The sequence below is a fragment of the Hetaerina americana genome, unplaced genomic scaffold, assembly GCF_022747635.1.
Source record: "Hetaerina americana unplaced genomic scaffold, ioHetAmer1.1.p SCAF_7, whole genome shotgun sequence".
Lineage (NCBI taxonomy): Eukaryota > Metazoa > Arthropoda > Insecta > Odonata > Calopterygidae > Hetaerina > Hetaerina americana.
The window spans coordinates 5325266-5344904 of NW_027287316.1; the positions used below are offsets into that span (position 1 = coordinate 5325266).

General features: G+C 38.4%; 1 protein-coding gene across 1 annotated transcript in view; it reads left to right on the forward strand.

The window, feature by feature from the left end:
- Positions 1-833: 833 nt before the first annotated feature.
- LOC139696324 (zinc finger protein ZFP2-like) overlaps positions 834-19639 on the forward strand; it is a 28387-nt gene continuing 9581 nt past the window's right edge. Inside the window, exons 1-5 of the mRNA XM_071595040.1 lie at positions 834-908; positions 1106-1663; positions 9528-9794; positions 10602-10903; positions 14397-14751. Coding sequence (XP_071451141.1) covers positions 1520-1663; positions 9528-9794; positions 10602-10903; positions 14397-14751 — 1068 coding nt within the window. The 5' untranslated portion in view covers positions 834-908; positions 1106-1519. The remainder of the gene's footprint in view (positions 909-1105; positions 1664-9527; positions 9795-10601; positions 10904-14396; positions 14752-19639) is intronic.

Here is a 19639-nt window from a genome sequence, read left to right on the forward strand (position 1 = left end):
GCAGGGAGACCTCAGTGAATCTAATTCTGCCTTATGATTAATTAGATCCCAAAGGCTAGGGTTCAGTGTTCTCAAGCCGTTTCCCCTTAGAGGCAGACCACTGTCTCGAGGTCCAGGAAATGAAGCGCCATCACCCTCATTGCATCTTTGTGGCTCGGATTACAATGCATGTATCAATCTGAGAGGAAGAATGGTAGGGGTGGCTGGTTTTTCAGGGGATTCCGATTACCATTTTGCTTGATGTGCCCCAACCCAGCCCTTCGATTCAGCCAGATAGTGAAGGGATCGCTGCTTGGGAGGTCTGGCTGGAAGTTACTCCTTGATAAATTTAAGAGTGGACCAGAGAGACAATAGTCGAAAAATATATAACATAAAAAAATTAAGGTCTTATCCAACTATGTCCCCTTCCTGCTGAATTTCCTTGAATCTTATGAAGGTATTAATGTTTAAGTCTCCGATGGTAGTGCAATCCAAAGTAGTTATTGCAAGTTCGAAAAACTGTGCCTGTATGAAATATTTTTCTCTCATATTGTATTTTCTCGCATTCCGTTGACTTCTAATAATTACGATGCAAAAGCTTTATGACTCTAGCCTAATTCCCATAATTAGGTACATTATGAGCATTATTAATTTTATTTAAATCGATTCTATAGAATTACGCAGCTCTGATGCGTCCGCTCGTTGATGTGGTGATATTTAGCACGTTTATCATCATCAGTTTCAAATCATAATGATGTCTAACTTTCTGATGCATTCTCTTCTGCCGTTGAAGTTCCGGCCGGATCGTCATTGGTGTTCACTCCATGTGAGAAATATCTCGGCGCTGGAGAACGATCGCAGAATCAAGATGGTCACCATCTCTGCGGGGTTGTGGTGACCATAATGCCTGTGGCAACGTAGTAATTAAGGTAATGTTGAAGTATTCACTATTATTAAATGCCACTGCATAATTAATAAGTTTCAATGATGTGTGAATTGGATTTTTAAAGTAAGCTTTTGATTGTGAATTGACGCTATTTATCGTTTCATTGGTAGTCGTGAGTTAGCGTATAGGGCGTACATTAAATGGATGATATTAAATTGTTTTTTTTATCCTTTATTGCAGACTGATTTATTCTGTACAACCAAGTATGATGTTCGAGTGAAAGTCGTACGTAAACATTCTAGTCGAACGTTATAATTACCATAAATCCCTGTAATTTTATGTTGTTTACACCTTATTATCATCACAACTAGCGTGTGCCAAATCTTTGTTTTTAATGGAGAATAAAGAACTGTAATGAACACAACGTGTTAATACTCCGAAGTTGCTATATTTTATCTAAGAACTGTCTTCCGTAGTTTGATGTTTACCGTAATATCTAGTCACTTTAATGGGCTACAAACTATTTTCCAAGTTTAATCCAAATGTTTCGAATCTTATGATCAGTCAAGTGTTTCTATTGGAGTAAATAATGTGAAGCTTTGAGACAGTCCATTATATTCGCTGCCACAAGATAAATTGTTATTATCCCCTGAAATGACTCATACAAGAGAAAAAAAACACAGATGTAAACTTTGTGGCAAGTCCTTTGAAATGAGAAATGAACTGAGGAAGCACGTCCGTTCACATGCTGGTGTAAAGCCTTACACTTGCGACGTTTGCGGCAATACATTTACTCAGGTGAGTAGCTGCCTTTTGGAAAGACAGCCTTTTTAGTGGCTGGTACGCTGTGTAGCTTTTAGTTAAGGCATAGTCTGTTTTGGCCCACATTGCAAACGAATGTTTTCCTCATATCATATCCCATTTGTGCTGCATATCAACAAAATATTCATTGTGTTGTGAATTTCTTGGCTAATAATTGCTAATAGCTTTTGTATTTGCATAGCACTCAGTATTATATTCTAATTTACCTATCTATCTATCTTTTTTACTCCTAGCATGAAAGTTTTTTTAAAACTCTTTCCGTCTGGTTAATTTATGCTGCATGCTTTCATGTTTTGCGTTGCAAGGGAACATCGTATTTTAGGAAGTCTAATATCTCGTATTTCACTCATGTAATTACAATGGAATTATTGTTTAGACTGAAGTTGTTTTTTTGTGCGCTATTAATCGTCCTCACGGTCATTTCATCATGTTTTCCTTGTAGTAGCTAAATTACACTCAAGGGTGCATTCCAATTCTTGCTCTACCATATATCCCAGTATAATTTCCATTTTACTCTCCCGTATTTTCCCAAGTGATTGTTAAAAATGCTATGAAAACATTACCCGTTGGTGTATTGACAAGATCGCATCGGTAGAGAAAGTCCTTCATCTGAGATATAGGCGCACTTAGTAATGAGTGTTGGGTAATGGAGAGTGGCATAATGTAATCTTCCACATTGAAATTTGGAGAACATGCAGCTTTGTGATTTGTTTTGTTAATTGTAGGTATTCAAACCTGCAGTAAAAAGGGTTTTTCTGCCCTGTCATACTAAGCCATGTCTTAACTTGTGAAGGCAAATGATAACTGGCATTGGTAATAGCACCAAGGCTTTACAGGTGTGTAGCTCAATGCAGTGTTCTTTTACTCAATGGCTCGAATAAGCTTTGATAGTTAAATGCTCAGAAATAAATATTTTTATCAGTTCCCAATTGATGGCAAAAGATTTACTCCCTTCCCTGTATTCATGAACAACGTAAATTTTTGCATTTTGAAGTTTTTAATTACTTATTGGATAAACTAATTCAAAGCTCACATGTTTGCTATTTTTACCATATTGAAAATTTTCTTGTGATTATTTTTTGTACTTCTAGTGTCTGTTTTGCCTATTAAATTGGGATTGGTCACATTGGGCTTTTCATTTGCATTCCGAGGGAGCAACACACTAATTCATAATTTTCATGACCAATTTAGAAATTAAATTTCTCATCCTTGAATCACCAGACTCTTTAACAGATAGCTAGTGAGATATTTGTTGACACTCGATTAAAATTTTGTTTGTGAAATTAGTTTGTTTCCGTTGTATTGTCATCGTTAGATCTCACTGTAGGCATTTTGTGCAAATCTGAGGAACGGTTAGTTGATTGGACACTATTTTAAAATATGGTAATTGTCACGACCTGACTAAGTGCTGATTTTCCCATATGTTGGCCTAAAATTGACAGAAGAAGTCATTTGATGGACCATTTCCAAATGAAACCCTCTGAAGAAAATCACATTTCATACTGACAAAGCTTTATAAATGATCATTTATTGTTGAAGCTGAATAATTGAGGTATAAACTAATAATTTTGACTTGTTCGAAATTTTTCTGGTTATATCTTAGATCTTAAGTATTTTATGTGCAACTTTGATTATGGTGTCTTCTTATTCTAGAGTTAATTGTTAAATTTTCTTTGCCAGCATGTCACTTGACTCCTCTAAGTGCCAATAAAACACTTGTATGTGTTGTATTTGTAATATTAATTCGTTTATTTAAAAAAAATTGACATTTTCATCCAGGTTATTTAAAATAGTGAGAAAATTGATCATAATGAATAGAGAATGTTTGCTCATTTAAGTTTGTAGTATTGTCTTATGTCCCTGTGAGAAACAGCATCCCACTAATGACTTCAACCGTTATTTTACTAACTTGCTCCTGATTTGTCTCCTCGATGAAGTTTGTTAACTCTAGAGCATGACAAAATGGCCGAAAAAACTTGTTTTACCAGGGAAAAGGAAGGCTAGGGGAACTTGAAAATGCTTATGTGTTATTCAACTCTGTTTTGAAGTGTGTGATTGTTGGGTGGTGACCTAATTAGATAAGTTATTATCAGTGGGTCTTGAACTTTATCAGGATCCTTTAGGTTTCTTCAAGATATGGCAGAATAGTAACCTTTAGGGGTATTGATGTGTTCAATGAGTTCTTGTCGGAAGGAATAGGTGAAATATGTAGACGTAAATAAAGAAGCAAAAGAATGCTTTCTTCCGGGAAGAGTAGAATTTAGAAAGTGCACGAATTGGTTGGTGTGAGAGAATTTGTGATAGGTGCTTAGCTTCTAGCTTGCTGTTGTGTGTATTGGAAGTTTACAACCAAAAAATTGAAACAGCCTTGTTTCCAATTCCAAGGTGACATTTATAGCAGGATAGATGGGATTTAAAGTGATTAGAAAAGAGTTGATCCATCTCTTGTGTTCCAGTCCAGTATGCTTTACACATTATCAGCATGATGGTACCAGTAAAAAAATATCTAAGAGGGTGTGAATATTTCACTAAATAATGCAAGTACCGAGAGATTCGTGAAGATTTTTGGTGCGATGATAGACCCACAGGGAGTTCATGAAACTTAGCGTAGACCATTAGTCATTTATCTACAAATTCGTTTTGAGGAACTCCTATTTTATAATGACATCGGCAAAAATTCTAGGGTAATGTACACACTTGCCACTTTGTCATTAATTCGGAAAGGTAGATGTCCATTTGTATAGTGAAGGTGACTTTTTATAATTTTGACACTTGTGTTGAAAAATGTAAGCAAAATATATTTTCATGCTAAATTAAAAGTGATCATCATCGCAAGAGTTTGATTTTTTGAGAAAAATGTCCATGCAGTAGTAAGTACACTTCCAAGATCAAATTCATGATGAGGGATACAGGTACTAGCCGATCCAAATGTAATTAGCAATTGGTGCCGTTAATCTTCCCTCAATTCACGTTTTGATATTTTTCTCCTTTGGTTTTAAAATTTGGAACAAAGATTGTAAGAATAGTGGGTCATCTTCATTGCTGTTTGCCTATCACCAATCCCCCTCATATTTATGCTCCATTCCATGCCCAAGCACTTTTTCCTCTTACACTCTGTACTTGAATGCAGAATTTTGGTAAAAGTTCGACCTAATGTAAACGAAATGGACCAATATTGGGACATTGACTGCCCTTTTGTAACTCATTAACTTCCTAGCCAGCACTACAAATATACGTTACCCAGCAAATTTAGGAAACAATGAAATATGCAATACATTAGCCTTTGCCTTCCCTTTACAAAGTAATAGTTTACAACATAATGAAGTATCATCAGCCAAATTTAATGCATACAAACCTTCAGCTTAAACTTATTAAAGGTATAATTTTCAACTCAAAGTCCTATCATATCTCATGGTCTTTTTGCAATTTATGCAGTATACTTAGGGAGAAAATGTTCTCAAAGTATTAGTCATTCTGATTTTATGCCTCAATGCCTGTTTTCTTTTGCAAGGTGCAAAGTAGGACTACCAAAAGTTATTAATATCAGGGTAGGCAATGGTAATGCGGGAGATGACTACTGTTAGTATGTATAACTATACCTCAGCACCATCTACAGGGAAACTTGGGTGCAAGACAGAGTGCCGAAACATAACACCATCTAAGTATGCCCTCTCAATTCCCTCGATCACATGATAAAGCAGCATCCGTATATGGTTCAAAAAGTTCCAAGGAAAGTGTAGTGCAGAATAATTAAGATCAGTACCAAAATCCAGGACCACAGCAATAACTAAGTGGGGGTATGATTGTCAGCATCACTGGATCTCTTTTTTTTAACTTTTGAAATCTTACTACTTTAAAAGTTAGTCAAACCGCAACTTCTATAATTGGTAATTTTAATTGTAGTCACTCCTGCAAATCTGAAGGAAAGTAGTGTCTCAGGTGTTGTACTTTCATCTCGTTAGGTCATGTATGCTGGCCCACCATGGTACAACTATTTGATGTTAAAGCCAATTGCCTTTTTGTGGGCCATAACAAGTTGCCTTTCATTTCATCTTATGGTCCAACGAAATATGTAGTACATATTGCTTTTGCAAGCAATAACCCAGCATTTTCACCCGATATTTCTTGCCCAGGTGAACTTTTCGTGCCCAGTCTTCTATGACGCATTGGAAACACTATACTTTGTGATATTCATGTAGCCTCAACTATTTTTCAAACTTGGAATCGTTGTTAACTCAAAGCCATTTTGTAAATTTTTTAATCATTTCAGTGGAAGTCACTTCCACTGGATGTCTAGAACAATGTTAATCATTTCTGGATGTACGTCCTTATTCAAATTCAATAGCCCAATTGTTAGCAGTCGCAAACACCAGAGCAGATTTGCCATGAATGTCATCCAATTTGGTTCTGGTCTCTTTCCATGTGAAGCCTTTTAAACAGAAGTGTTTACTCACTGGTATGAAACAAATTTATTTTCATTTTTCCAAACAATGAAAAGTTTTTTGTTTCTATCAACTATGGCAGTGAAACTAAGTGATGGATATAGTTGAAACTTAAACAGGTCCCTTGTGAGAGATGAGGCTTACTCAAAGCCTTTGCAGATGCTATGACTGCCATCTCTTGGATTTTCGGACTTATGAATGACCCACGTACATAACGCACTTGCAGAAATGGATTGATGACATTTTTAATGCTGTCCAGCTGACTAAGGTTTGTGCGCAGGGGAATGAGGTCTGTTTCGGAATTAGACAGTTTCCATTTAACTCAGGGTAGAAGTGCCAACAAATGATATAAAGCATGCATGGACCAAAACTCTTTCTGAATATTTCAGGTTTCAGTTTAGTTCAAGTTCTGTGTATTGCAAGTCTCATGGTTCATATATATTCACCATGGAATATTGGTCACATTGATGTTTCAGTTATTATTGTGAGTGTCAAATTTTGTCAGTTCCTCTGTGATACAGATGCCATGACTCCTGTTTGAAAGTCCCTGTTCGGTTGAATTTGGTTATTTGAGTGCCACGCTGGACCGTTTATGTGTTTTTTCTCATAGCCATTGATATGTCTAGGAAGGATGCAAGCACCACATTTAAATGCTCTTCATGGAATGGATTAAAACAAAGGAAGTCACGCAAAGTCAAAATGAATGTACAAAGAGAGGGGTGAATTATTAATAAATTCAGGAAAAAAATTCAAAATTTAGAATAAAAGAGGAATTTTGAAGTGAGCATTGAAACGTATAAAATTTACGGCTGCATTCTTAATCCCTCCCCTATTTACAAGTGATGCTTAGAGTGGTGTAATCCTAAGTCAATGTTTTCCAAAAAATCATTTGTTTTCACTTATACTGAGCTTGCTAGTAAATTGGCATGACTTTTACTGAGATTGTATCTAATAAATTCCAAATTGTTCGTTAAAAGTTACTGTTGCGGCATCTCCCGCAGTTTCTTTGGAATTTGTCAAAGTGAAAACACCATAAGTGTTTAAAAGTTGGCTTTAATCTCGTGGACTGTGGCGCCACGCGCACGACTACGAATGCCTGTGACATTGTATGTACGGTATTTCGTCACAACATCTTGTTCCTTTAAAAGCCCCAAAATTTCAGAGTTTAAGAGGACGCCTCGGTAGCTTAAGTGGCTAAAGCACTCGACAGGATATTGAGGGATCTGGGTTCGAATCCCAGTCAAGGCAAATGATTTTTACACTCTGAAATTGTTGCATTGAAATGCACATTAGCGGATGACTCCGTTAAAAGTTACTGTTGCGGCATCTCCCGCAGTTTCTTTGGAATCACTGTCAATATATCTTCACTCTTGGAAGGATAGCCACTCATTGTCAAATTCTGGGCAACATGAGCAAGGTGGTCAGTGTCACTTGCCTGGTTGAAATTCACTATCCCATGTTCTGTAAGTAATGCAGTTCACGGCAATTGACTGCAACAGCAATGTGTTTTTGAGTTAGGGAATGAATAATGTTAGTAAACCAGACCTAAGAAAAGTTGCAGCGTTGTTGAAACATGCTCTCATGCAACTATCATAAAATAAATTGCATCCAAAATGTATTTTCATCAAAACCTCTTTTCCTTCTTTCAATCAACTGTAAGACAAAATGAATTGCTTAAAATGGCCTTAAAAACTTTAAAAAATCCTGTGTCCAATGGCTGACAAATACAAAGTGCATATCGGGCTGAAGCAGTAATTTGGCATTGGATAACTCCTGCGTATGTGGGTGCGCAGGGCAGATATTGAGACAAGGCTTACAAGGTTTCCATTTTTCCCGTTAGTTGTTGTTCCACACTGAATTACATGGATTCTTAAATGCAGTAGCATTCAAATTGACATGCTAAATATTCTCTTCAAGTGGTTTGCTCTGTGGGCTATCTGTTTATGTGCCGCAGTTTTCATGCATGGCATAGGTGTACTTCACCTCATTAGTTTCCCAGCATCCCATATTTTAAACGTTGGCATGTGTAATTGGGCTGCTATAGTTGTAATTGAAATTATTTGTAAGACTAATTGACCCAAATAATTTATTTTGGAAAGATAAATTATGGTAGGAAAGCATTTATGAAATTAATAATGATAAAGGCTTATCAAGGGTCTCAATTGAGTTATCACCTCAACAGTGTGGGGTGAATGGTTTTTTTTATCACCTGTTCAAATGAAATTTCTTAAAATTGATTTTGCTTTAATTGCCCATAATTATCACAGCTTCAGATAAACTATTGTTATTTGAGAATCTGTTAAAAATGAACAAAAGGGGACTTTGAACATTATTCCTAAATGCCTTTCATATGTATTTCTTTAAGATAAACTGGTGTGTTATATTTTTTGTGTAAGATGTAGTTTTATTAGATAAGTTTTAGAGAAAATGGTGCACACCTAATGTTAATAAAAACCCAGAGGCATATACTTGTATATTAGAGGCTATTAATTTGGGCTCTGCCTTCTCAAACCAACCTCCAGGTTGACCATGTAGTTGGATTGATGATAATTAATTGCTTAATGTCTCAAAAGGCAGTTTTTATTTACGGACCCGTTGAAATATTATTATTTGGTCCCTGGGGGGGGGGGGTTAATGATCTAAGGAGTGGTTTTTGGAAGCCCTCCCTACCTTTCTCTCTCCCCCTGGTTAACCTCTTTGATTCTCAACAGCTTCTTCGGTTTAGCGTATTGCATCATCCGCTAGTTCCTTCTATTATTCCTTTTGTGGAATTCCCTCCATAGTTCTGGACTCCTTCCTTTTAAATGTTGTTTTCAGGAGGTTACAGTGTTTTCCATAAGTTAGTGTGCTAGCTACAATCCCCCGTGGGTACTATTGTTTGGCTAGCATTCTTTGACAACATTTCAAGGGAGACTTCTGGACAAGTAAGGCTTTTGTCTGTTCAATAGTGTTCAATTAGTGGTAGAAAAGATTAGTTCATGCCATTCCGTATTGGTCCAAAGAGCTATTGCTGCATTGAGAATATTTTTTTATAACATATTCAAAATTATTATAGTTGCTAGTTGATGTCCTAAATTGTTTTCAGCAAGGTTTAATAGGGATGTCACAAAGTTAATGGGCATATTGGGAAATCACCTAACCCGGAAGGACATGGACATTTGTAAATGTCCGTGTCCCTCAATGGGCTGATAGGTAAAAGTATGGAATGCCAATTCTATGAGTACTAGGCAATGGAAAGGAGGAGTTAATTGATGAGTTGTGAAGGGTTTCTTTCGTTGATCATTTCATGGATTCGTGCACTTTTAAGTTTTGTTTTCCATTTGTCATGCCAGAGAGTTGCGTGAAGGTAATGTTTTTGTGCCTTAATGTTTTCATTTGTGTGCAAATGTTTGCCGCAGGCGGGGGCACTCCGCAACCACATGAGCGTCCATTCTGGTGCTCGTCCCTTCCGCTGTCATCACTGCGGGAAAACCTTTGCCATGAAAGAGCGCTTGCGTCTGCATGTCCGCATACACACTGGTGAGAAGCCTTATCACTGCAACCGTTGTGGCAAGTCATTTGCACGAGGAGGGCAATTGCAGCAGCACTTGCGCTCACATACAGGCGAACGCCCGTACAGCTGCAGTCGTTGTCCAGCTTCGTTTGCGTGTGCAACCAACCTTAAGGTAATTAGATGTTAACATCTACAAGCACTTGAATTTTAATTATTTGTTCCTCCAACAGTTTAACTGAGCTGTTTTGTACCTGATGCTGATCCTATTTTTTTGTGATATTTTCCACAATCATTGTCACATATGAATGTTCTTTCCTGGTTTTTGTCCCCCTGACTGAGAAATTGGTGGAAAACAAGCTTCTTTATCTAAAAAATATAATTTTGTACTTGTCATTTTGCAACCCAATATCCAAGGTGAGACCAACCCGTTGTGGTTAAGTCTCAAATTTGACAACCTTAAGGCTATCTGGCAGGTGCATGTAACTGCTAGTCTGGTCAGCTACTCTTCCGGGGCTTGTCATCCAGCTTGCCCTCCCAGAGTTCAAATCGGAGTTCATTTTAAAGTTTAATGTAAAATTATTTGTGCAAAAATTGCATTTAAATGAGCTAAATTGTCTTTCTGAAGTCGAAGCTGCTGGTTTCACTTGGAACTGCGGTTAGTTAATAAATAAGCCCTCAGTTCTGTTCTAAAAGAGGGCAATAATATGCGGGTGTACGAAATTGAAACGCAAAAGGCCACATTGGCGGGGTAATGCTCCCGGCATTTGGGATTCGAATAATTGTTGGCTTAAGAAAAAGTGAGAAAATTGACCGTCTTTGATCCCTTTGCGTATTGCTCAAGAAATCTAAAGGTGACACTTAAGATCTTCATGGGTCATTAGTTGGTGTGTTTGTCTTGTTGTGTGCGGTCTCCTGGGGAGGTGTGCGTTGAAGGTGTTCTCCTCGGGAGGTGTGCTTTGAAGGTGTTTATCCTCATCAGGTGCACATGAAGCGGCACCTGGGCGAGAAGGACCACGAATGCACGTTGTGCGGGAAGCTGTTCACGCGGCGCGATGGCTTGCGCAAGCACCTGCTTTGCTTTCATCGTGGCGAGAAGCCGTTTGTGTGCGGGGTGTGCGGCAAGAGATACAAGGGACACATAACGCAGCATGCGAGGACGCACTCGGAGGAGCGCCCGCACGTGTGCCCTGACTGTGGCGCAGCGTTCGTGCAGCGCTCACAGCTCACGGTCCATCGAAGGATCCACACGGGCGAGAAACCATACGAATGCCGGGTTTGCAAGTGAGTGGCCTGTGGCGTGCCGTGAGAATCATCTGGACCGCGCCATGGTTTAAAAAAAGCAACCTATTTCAGATAGTGCGCTTGATATTTTTGTGCTGTTGCTTTGCCATTACTTTTCTTACTCTTTGCATGTATTGCTTTCCCTTCATGTTGTCAATTATATTCTGTGGAGATATTTGGGGTTGATAATGAAAGTTCGCTAATCCTGAGTGAGAATTCCATTGAGATATGCAATTTTGTGTGGTATGGATCTGATTTGAGTGTCAGCCAATTTTTCTTGTTCTGACGATTGATACGGGAATTTTGTGCATATTTATTTTCTGGTAGGGTCGTGTTGCCATATTTTCCCATCGCTAACGCACGCGCCATGTACATACAGAAATGTTCAGATGATCAAAAACATGACAGTGCGCATTATGAAATGAAATTTGAAAAAAAACCAAGCATAGACGTATTTTTACACACATGCACACATCCAATGTTATATTTAATATACAATGCATGTACATATATATGTATATATACAGATGCACGGCACTATTATACACGCTCAAGATAACTATGAAGCTCTGGGCACGTGGTATCTGTACTAATTCATGATAACTACAAAGTTCTGGGAGCGAATTATCGATGGGAAAGTATGGTACATTGTCTTAGGCAAGAAAGACAGTTGGGATCAAATTGTCAGCACTGGAGTTCTCGCTGATTGTTTCACAAATTTCTTAGATTTGATTTACTCCGGGTTTTGAATTTGCGATTTCATTACTTATTGGTTTATTAATGATTTGTAATTTTTTTCTCTTATCATTAGTTAAAACTTTTAAGATATTATTTTAAAAAATTAATCTTGATCGCACTATGTGTAACCCTTTTCAATCTGAGTTCTTAAACTCTTTTTAAGTGCCATCTTCTTTTGCCTAGTGTAAGTGAAATATGCCTGGGCTTTTTTGAAGAAGTTTTACGTTTGCGCCGAGAAATTTATGCAAAGTCTAATGAGAATTTGTACAATCAGGTATGATAAAAATATTTGTGTTGTTATCTCTTCTACTCGTTTAGGAAAAATAAACAATTTTTAAATTTATTTAATAAAATTTAAATCTTTGCATTCAGATTTAAAAAATGGTAGGTATTATTAATTTTGTCAGCGTTAGTTTCTACTGTTATTTATTAGCTCACCAAAAAATGTAATGCATTTCACAAAACTTCAAATAGTTTCATTGAATTTGCCTAAATGTATACTCAAGTCCCCAACGTAATTTAACAAGCACCCTTATGTTTAAGATAGCATGTACCTTGAAGACCTTTTTCACGTTTATAAGATATTGTACGGCTTCTTCTTTGCTTTCCTTTCCTTGTTTCACTCCTTTTGCTGCACACACAACAGGGCGTCTCCTTTTCCTTGGTAATGTTTCTAATTACTTTGTGTCTCGGCTCACATGTTCCTCCAATGTCCCACACTTGTTGTTTTTCTCTAGGAGCCATTAATTTCCAAGATCTTCAACATTATTAATGATAATATGCAAATGAGATGTAGGTTTTTTACCGGAAGGGAGGTTTTTTTGTGAATTATATAAATTTTGAGTATCAGTCATGAGTATTTTTTCCAGTATTTCACAGAAAAGTAAAGGTTTGAGCATATAAAAATACCCATCAGCCATTGGCATTCTTTGCCTATACCCACCCCATGGGCCGATAGATGAGTCCACCGGCACTGAAAGGGTTAATGAGTCTATGGTTAAATATTAGCCTTGCAGCTTATTAGCCTGAGGCCCAAATTGTTCAGGGCCATCATCTTGCCAAGTCCTTTTCTTATGAATTTGTAAAGAGCAGAGGAGACAGTATTTTATTCTTGTGAACATGCGTAGTAATTTACCTTAGCCTCTGCCATATCTTTTTTATTTTTCAATTTATTGTTGCTTCTGAAAAGAGGCTGTCAATCCCTCTCGTCTCCTGCGCCCCTGGTTTACTTTGCTATTGTGCCAGTATGATTTGTTTCAGACAGAATTGACAGTTTTTTTAGGTATATTACACAAATTTTGAATTTGCCACATATTTATAAAACTAAAAAAAAAACTTGAATTACAGGGTCTGCCCTCAGTAAAAGTATTATATATCCAGGAAATAATTGATTGCAGATCTAAGTATGAATCGCTAAAATTTTTCTAAATATCACCCATGTGCATTGACACACCTCTGCCAATCGTGGTATGCATCGTGGAAGGTGTTTTGACAGGAGGAATGTCATTCAGGCATCTCATCGTGGCCTCTTGGACATCATCTAACATTCCCCAATGGTCGCCTCTCCTACTCTTTTGTATTCCCCGGATTAAATGTCAACTGTGATCATGTTATCTGAAATATTTGGGTCACTTCCACAGTTGTCTGAGAGATCATGCAACATAGTTACTTGAGCAGCCTTCTGATGGCACCCTGCGGACCATCTTGGCACACACCTTTCGAATGGCTAAATCTTCTTCAAGAATATGATGTGGTCGTGCGCTGTGGTTTTGGGAATATTGTGCGCTTATGCTAACATTCTGGCAAGCAAGAGTGCCATTCAGAAATTGGAGCATGTTTCTCATATTTTGCACATTTTTGCTGCCCTGTGTCATTGACGGACGTCTACATCTACATCTATTTAATACCCCGCAAGCCGCCGCAAGGGCGTGTGGCGGGGGGTGTTAGGACACCACCCGTAATTTAGAAAAGAAATAGAAAAAAAAACCGTATCCAATAACCACAAAATCATATATCCAAAACAAAAAAAAACCTTGGCATACATTCATGCATGAACACTTACACCCCACACACACGCAAACACTCAATCTACATCTTACATGCACATGCACCTGAAAGTATACCTACAGCTTTGCAGTGTTTAACTTTGCTCCGACTTGTAAATTCAATGTTTTCAATATTTCTAAAGTTACTTCGGTTTCTTACTATTATGATTTCTGATTGTTCGGGGAAAGAATGAGTATTTGCACCGATCTGTCCTGGAATCTATCTCCCTTAGTTTATCTTTGTGGTCTGACGTCCAGGGTGTTCTAGTCATCAACCTCCTCTCACCCTCCTGGAACATCTTATGCCTATGGGAAACCAATCCTTAGGACATTGCTTCCTCTCCGTGAGCATCCTTGACCATGTTCATGGGCTCCAGATCCAATTATTTCAGCCTAACGCAAAAATTTAGTGAATGTCATGGCTCCATGGAATGTGGCCGCATGACTTAGTGATGCAACCCTCAAAGTTTACTTATTTTTAAGACTGACCCTCGAGCTCCTGTCATTCATTACCTTACATTTAATTTGTGCATACCGTCTCTGCAATGGTTTGAACTAATTTTTAAAGAGACCCAGAAATTGTTTTGTTCAACACATTCTCGACTCCTCAATCGAAAATTTTAAAATATGCCTTTCCGAATGTGTGAAATGGGTTCATTTGTGTTTGCCATTGTTCCCACGGAGAATAATCGAGATTTGAATGATTTCAGGCGTGCGTTTGCGCACTCGACGGCTCTGAAACTACACGTCCGAAGGCACACCGGGGAGAAACCTTTCAAGTGTCTCATTTGCGCTGCATCATTTGCGCAGTTGCCTCACTTGAAGAAGCATATGCGGTGCATCCACAAGTCGGACAAGCCCTACCTCTGCCCGGCCGGCTGCGGCCGCTTCTTCAAGACAAAGAATGAGCTGGAGGCTCACCAGGAAAAAGACAAGTGCGTGAAGAGGGAAGAGGCCGGCACGGAGCAGGCACTGGACTACAAGGGGGAGCCTGGGGAAGATGGGGATGATGCCCTGAGTAGCATGGATGTTAACACATTGGTAGAAGGTGTTATTGAGAACAAGGTATGCTCTTTGCTTTTGCTGTTGTTTACTGAGATGTATGAATTTTTCAGTCAATTTGTTGGCAGTGATTCCCAAACTGGAAGAGAAACAGTGAGAAGTTTTTGGGTAATCGACTGCCAAACTGAGCGATTGGAGGTATTTTATTTTCCTTGCGCAATTCATGACCGCAGCAGTGTAAATCATCATCACATGCAATGGTGTGGTGGCTTCCTGGGTAAGATGTAGATAAACAGGCAGATGTATCCTGTTTTACATAGCCTGCTCAAATTGAATTGGAAAATTTCTTTCAGGGACATTAAAATATGTGAAATGAGGAAGCGTCAAATATAAGAAACATATTTTTAAAATTTTTCATGTCCTTGAGATGTGTTTCCACCTTCATTCCCTAATTATGCAAATACTCCCCCAACGAAAAATCTGTGTATTTTTTAAGGAACTAGAAAATGCCAGGAATGCTGTCCACTTATTTTTCAATGCACGACAAAATGCTGATAAGGATAAATTATTAAACAGCTCTAAGCCTAAGCATTTAATGCTAAGTTTTGAATGCCCCCTTGGGTGGTTGAATGTAGACAACACGGCCGTCAAGAGTAGACCAGAATCCCAGCATACGACCTGTGCAACTCTCGGTGAAGGCCAATAAGAGGCCTCTCTCATGCCTTGCTTTCACGGCAAGGGGGCCGGTGACCAACCCCTTCCCCAACTCTTCCTTGGGTGCCCCCAAGGGGAGGAGGGCCAATGGAAGCAAAAATGATCTGGAAGTGAGCCCTTTTGATTCCGAGGAAGAATAGAGTAATTGGGCATTGCAGCAAAAGGATTAGATGGCAAAGATTAATGATGGTCTTGCACTTTAATGAAATGCACTTCAAACAATTAATTTTGATTTTAAGGGCTTGAGTTTATAATTGGCATTATGTGAATTATAGTAGCTTGAAATGAAGTTCGTTTATTGTCATGGCACTTTTAACTGTGACCTTACCGAGAGTGACCACTATATTTCATTAAATTGGGTTGAAGCTTTCGGATAAGGTGAGGTGAACTCTCTGAAATTACGCCAATGAACTCGTGATGAACTTGTTGGCTGGGTACTCAGTTTTTTGGAGAAATATTCCTATAATATCAGAATTTAATCAAGCAAAATTTGAATTGATCAATTAAGGAAAGACTGTATGCTTGTTGAGATAACATTAATTTGCTTGGGATCCTAGTTTATATGTTTTATACCAAGGTTTATATGTTTCATGCCATGATTGTGGCATCATGTAACCTGCAGTTAGCACATCGAGGGCTGCATATATTTTAAGAACGGCATCCTTTACAAGGTCAGAGGAAGATCAGGCTTCTAGTCAGCTGAGGGAAAATGAAGTGACTTTTCACCAATGCCTCACAATCATGCATTCATCTTTGTTCCATCATATCATTATAATACTTACATCTTTTATTCGTCCTGTTCATAATTCTTGCATTTTTCTCGTATTCTCTATACACCCAACTAGAGTGAACAATTAAAATTGTATGCGTTGCGAAATGCTCGAGCCCTTTTTAATGTCATTTTTTGGCCACAGCCAACAATGTTCAAGTTTTTCCAAGTTTATAAAGAGACCACAAAGTGCGAGTGATCTTTTTTGTCAGGGCATCCATAAGGGCTCTCCCTTTGAAGTTCTTAAAGGAGGGGAAGGGAGAGAGCACTTAGCTGACTTAGTCTTGAGTTCCGCACCCTCCTGTCACTTGTGTCAGACGATTAATGGTCAAACACATGTCATCTTGCCAGAAGGACACAGGGGAGAGGATTTTGTGCGTATTCCTGGTAGCGCATGAAGTGAAGAGCCCGTAATTGTAGTTTGGTGGTCCTTGGGTGTTTAGGGCACTCCAGTGATCATGTCATACGTAATGCACTCAAAACTTGATCAAGTTAACTGTCTCCAGAGAGGTAGCTGCCCCTTGTTAAAAATCGCCTGTGAAATGCTGCTTGTAAACTTCTCTAGTGCTGACCACTGGAGCAAGGGGTGGCCAAGGCCAGCTTGTGTGCGTCAAATTAAGGGGCATATTGTGTAATGATGATATTTTGGTGATTTCAGGAAAAGTGTGGGATGACTATTATGGAACCCACAAGCTATGTGTTGCCCTAGTGTTAAGATGCACAGGAAATTTTACATTTTTAAACTATAGAATATCATAATACCTTAACTTGTGGCATGTTTCCATTCTCATAATCACCACTGAATTCACTGCAAAGTTTTGCCTATTTTCATATAAGTATAAATTTATACTGGCGAGGTCTTGTTCCTTTAAAAGTTATGATTAATGTATCAGTTTGCAGTTTATAACTGTTTGCATGAACTGTTTTGATCTGAATCTAAGATGGTGCAGATTAACCTTTTGGTTTCTCGGGCGTGTTGGTTAGGAAAACATCTTTTTGTACTTAAGAAGGGTAAAGAAAGTATGCAGAAAGTTTTTATGAAGAAATCAATGTGTTTTATGGACGAGTGTGGTACAAACTGCTGCTAATGGTGCACCATGACCGCTCCAAAAGCTGGGAAATGACTTCAACCCTGGAACTGGACCTCCTCAATTTTAATTTATATATTTCATAAGTACATTTCAATTTGGAAATTAGTTGTGAATCATTAAATAATAAAGTGTTTCTTTTAAACCACACAAAAGGGTGAAATTATCAGGTTCATTTATGGAATTGGGTAGTGGAATGTGAAGGCTCTGTTTATATTTGATTAGAGAATGCCTAATTCCACCTTGGCCCCGGGTAGCATGCACACTCACGGAAACACTTACAGATGACTTGGGAAAGAGCGCCTCCTTCTCAAAGGTGATGGCTTCGAGGGGCTGGAGCCATCACTTGTTCTTCCATGAGGAAACATGTGAGGCAAGACATGCAGGGGGATGCAGAGGACAAGTTCAACATATTCCGCTGCATATTCCACTTTGCATGACTGCCGTAGGATCAGGGCCGGTTGACCAGAATGAAGGGAGGAATGATTGAAAGGATCAGCACCAGGGGTCAAGACCAAGGAAAGGGAAGCTCCTGAGTATTGGGGTGAATGGCAGAGACCTCTGTCCTTGTTAATATTGTTGAGAATCACTATCTTCTGCAAAAAGGCTCACTGGGAATTTATCCAAGTGTTATGCTAAAGAAGGATGAAAAAGTCTCCAGTTTCCTTCTTCAAGTTTCTCAAATGTTGATGCAAATGCTATTTACATAGATATTTGCTGTAGCCACAGTTCCTTGCTGCAACAATTTCAAATGGCATTATAGTTTTCGCATATTTATGTAATAGGAGAGTAATTTAATACTAGTCAAAAGTTGAAATGAATCATGAAAAGCTGAAAATGAGAATGACATCTCCGTTTCTGTGCTGCAAAGTGTCACCTGAACAGTTTCCTCCCCTACAAATAAATGTTGTGGGCTGAAGTGTTGATGTGGATATTTTGTGAAAAGCTGGGTGAGTCGCAATTTGGCCCCTCGTTCAGTCATCGGTTCAATTCAAGGACCTACCACAAGTTCTCTGCTGTGATTACCTCGGAGAGGAGGTGTGGTGGCTCTATATAGTGGTAATACTCCATCGTCCCATTTTGTGTGAAGAATGTCACCTTGGAGGAGTACTTAATAATAATAATAATAATAAACGATGAGAGTTGAGAGAGATTCCAGGCATCATGCTACTTCTGGCCAATATGATTTTTGTTATTATCTGGGTGGGATTAAGTTAGAATGCAGTGTCATTGCACATTGGTTTGCATTGCGACATTGATTTTCCTAGGGTTCGAAATGAAGTCCGATGGTAATTTTTGACCCCTTGCAACTCAAGTCTTATATTCAGACCAATACAGTGCATTCGACTTGATCAGTGGCTGTTTGTATTTGGTAATTGTGTGCTTCAATTGAACCATGTGTCTTATTGTTATGTTTGTTAAGCTTTGTGTTCGTCTGAATTGCTTTCAAGTTTATTGACGTAAAAGTTGGAATTTTAAGATTTTAAAATTCAATTACTGCCATTTCCTTTTTCCATATTTCATTGCAATAAAAACATATTATATGATTTTTTTTGGTGATGTAATGTCACAGGAAGCAAAGATGTGTTCTCCAAGCACAGTAATTTTGTCATAAATTTCAGTGTGCAGTTAATGAAAAATGGTCTTGAAATACAGTTGACTTCTTGTAATATTTATGCTCACGAGTCCGCAGTTTGGAAGTGTGCCAATTCTGAAATCATCTTTACCCCAAAACAATGAAGAGATGTGTTTGTGCAGTGCTGATAAAATTCAAAATCCTTGAGCATTCACGATGGTTTGCAGCAATTTAAAGTATTTTGAATGCCAATACAGTGGTACAATTTGTGTCAAACTGTTCATGGGAAATAACTATATTTATGTGAAGGAATTTTACCGGTGGAAATTCATTTATTTTATTCCACAAGCAAATCTCTCCTCCCTTTTAACAAAGTAAAGTTGAAAACGAGCCAGGTTATTTCAATGAGAAAGTTAATTTTTATATAGCATGGAAAAAATATTTAAATATATAATATTGTTTGATGGGACAAAAAGTGGTAATAGTAGATTAAGGGAAGATGGCCGACAGCAGGGATCATTTGCGCCAATAGAGATGTTGAGGGAAAGGAGGAAGGGTGAAGAGAGAAACCCGGCGTAGGCATTTGCCTACTCTTAACAAAAGGCGCCAAGGGGTCTGCAGTTTGATGTCTCAGCCAACGAATTGATGCTCACTTAATGTGCTTTCCATGAAGCACCTCAAGTAGGGATCAGGATACCACTGAAAAAAATGTGCCACCTCCTGGATTCAAACCTGGGCCCTCAGGGTGGGAAGGCATTACATTAGCCACTGCACATTCCTGAGCCCCCAGACAAAACAATTATC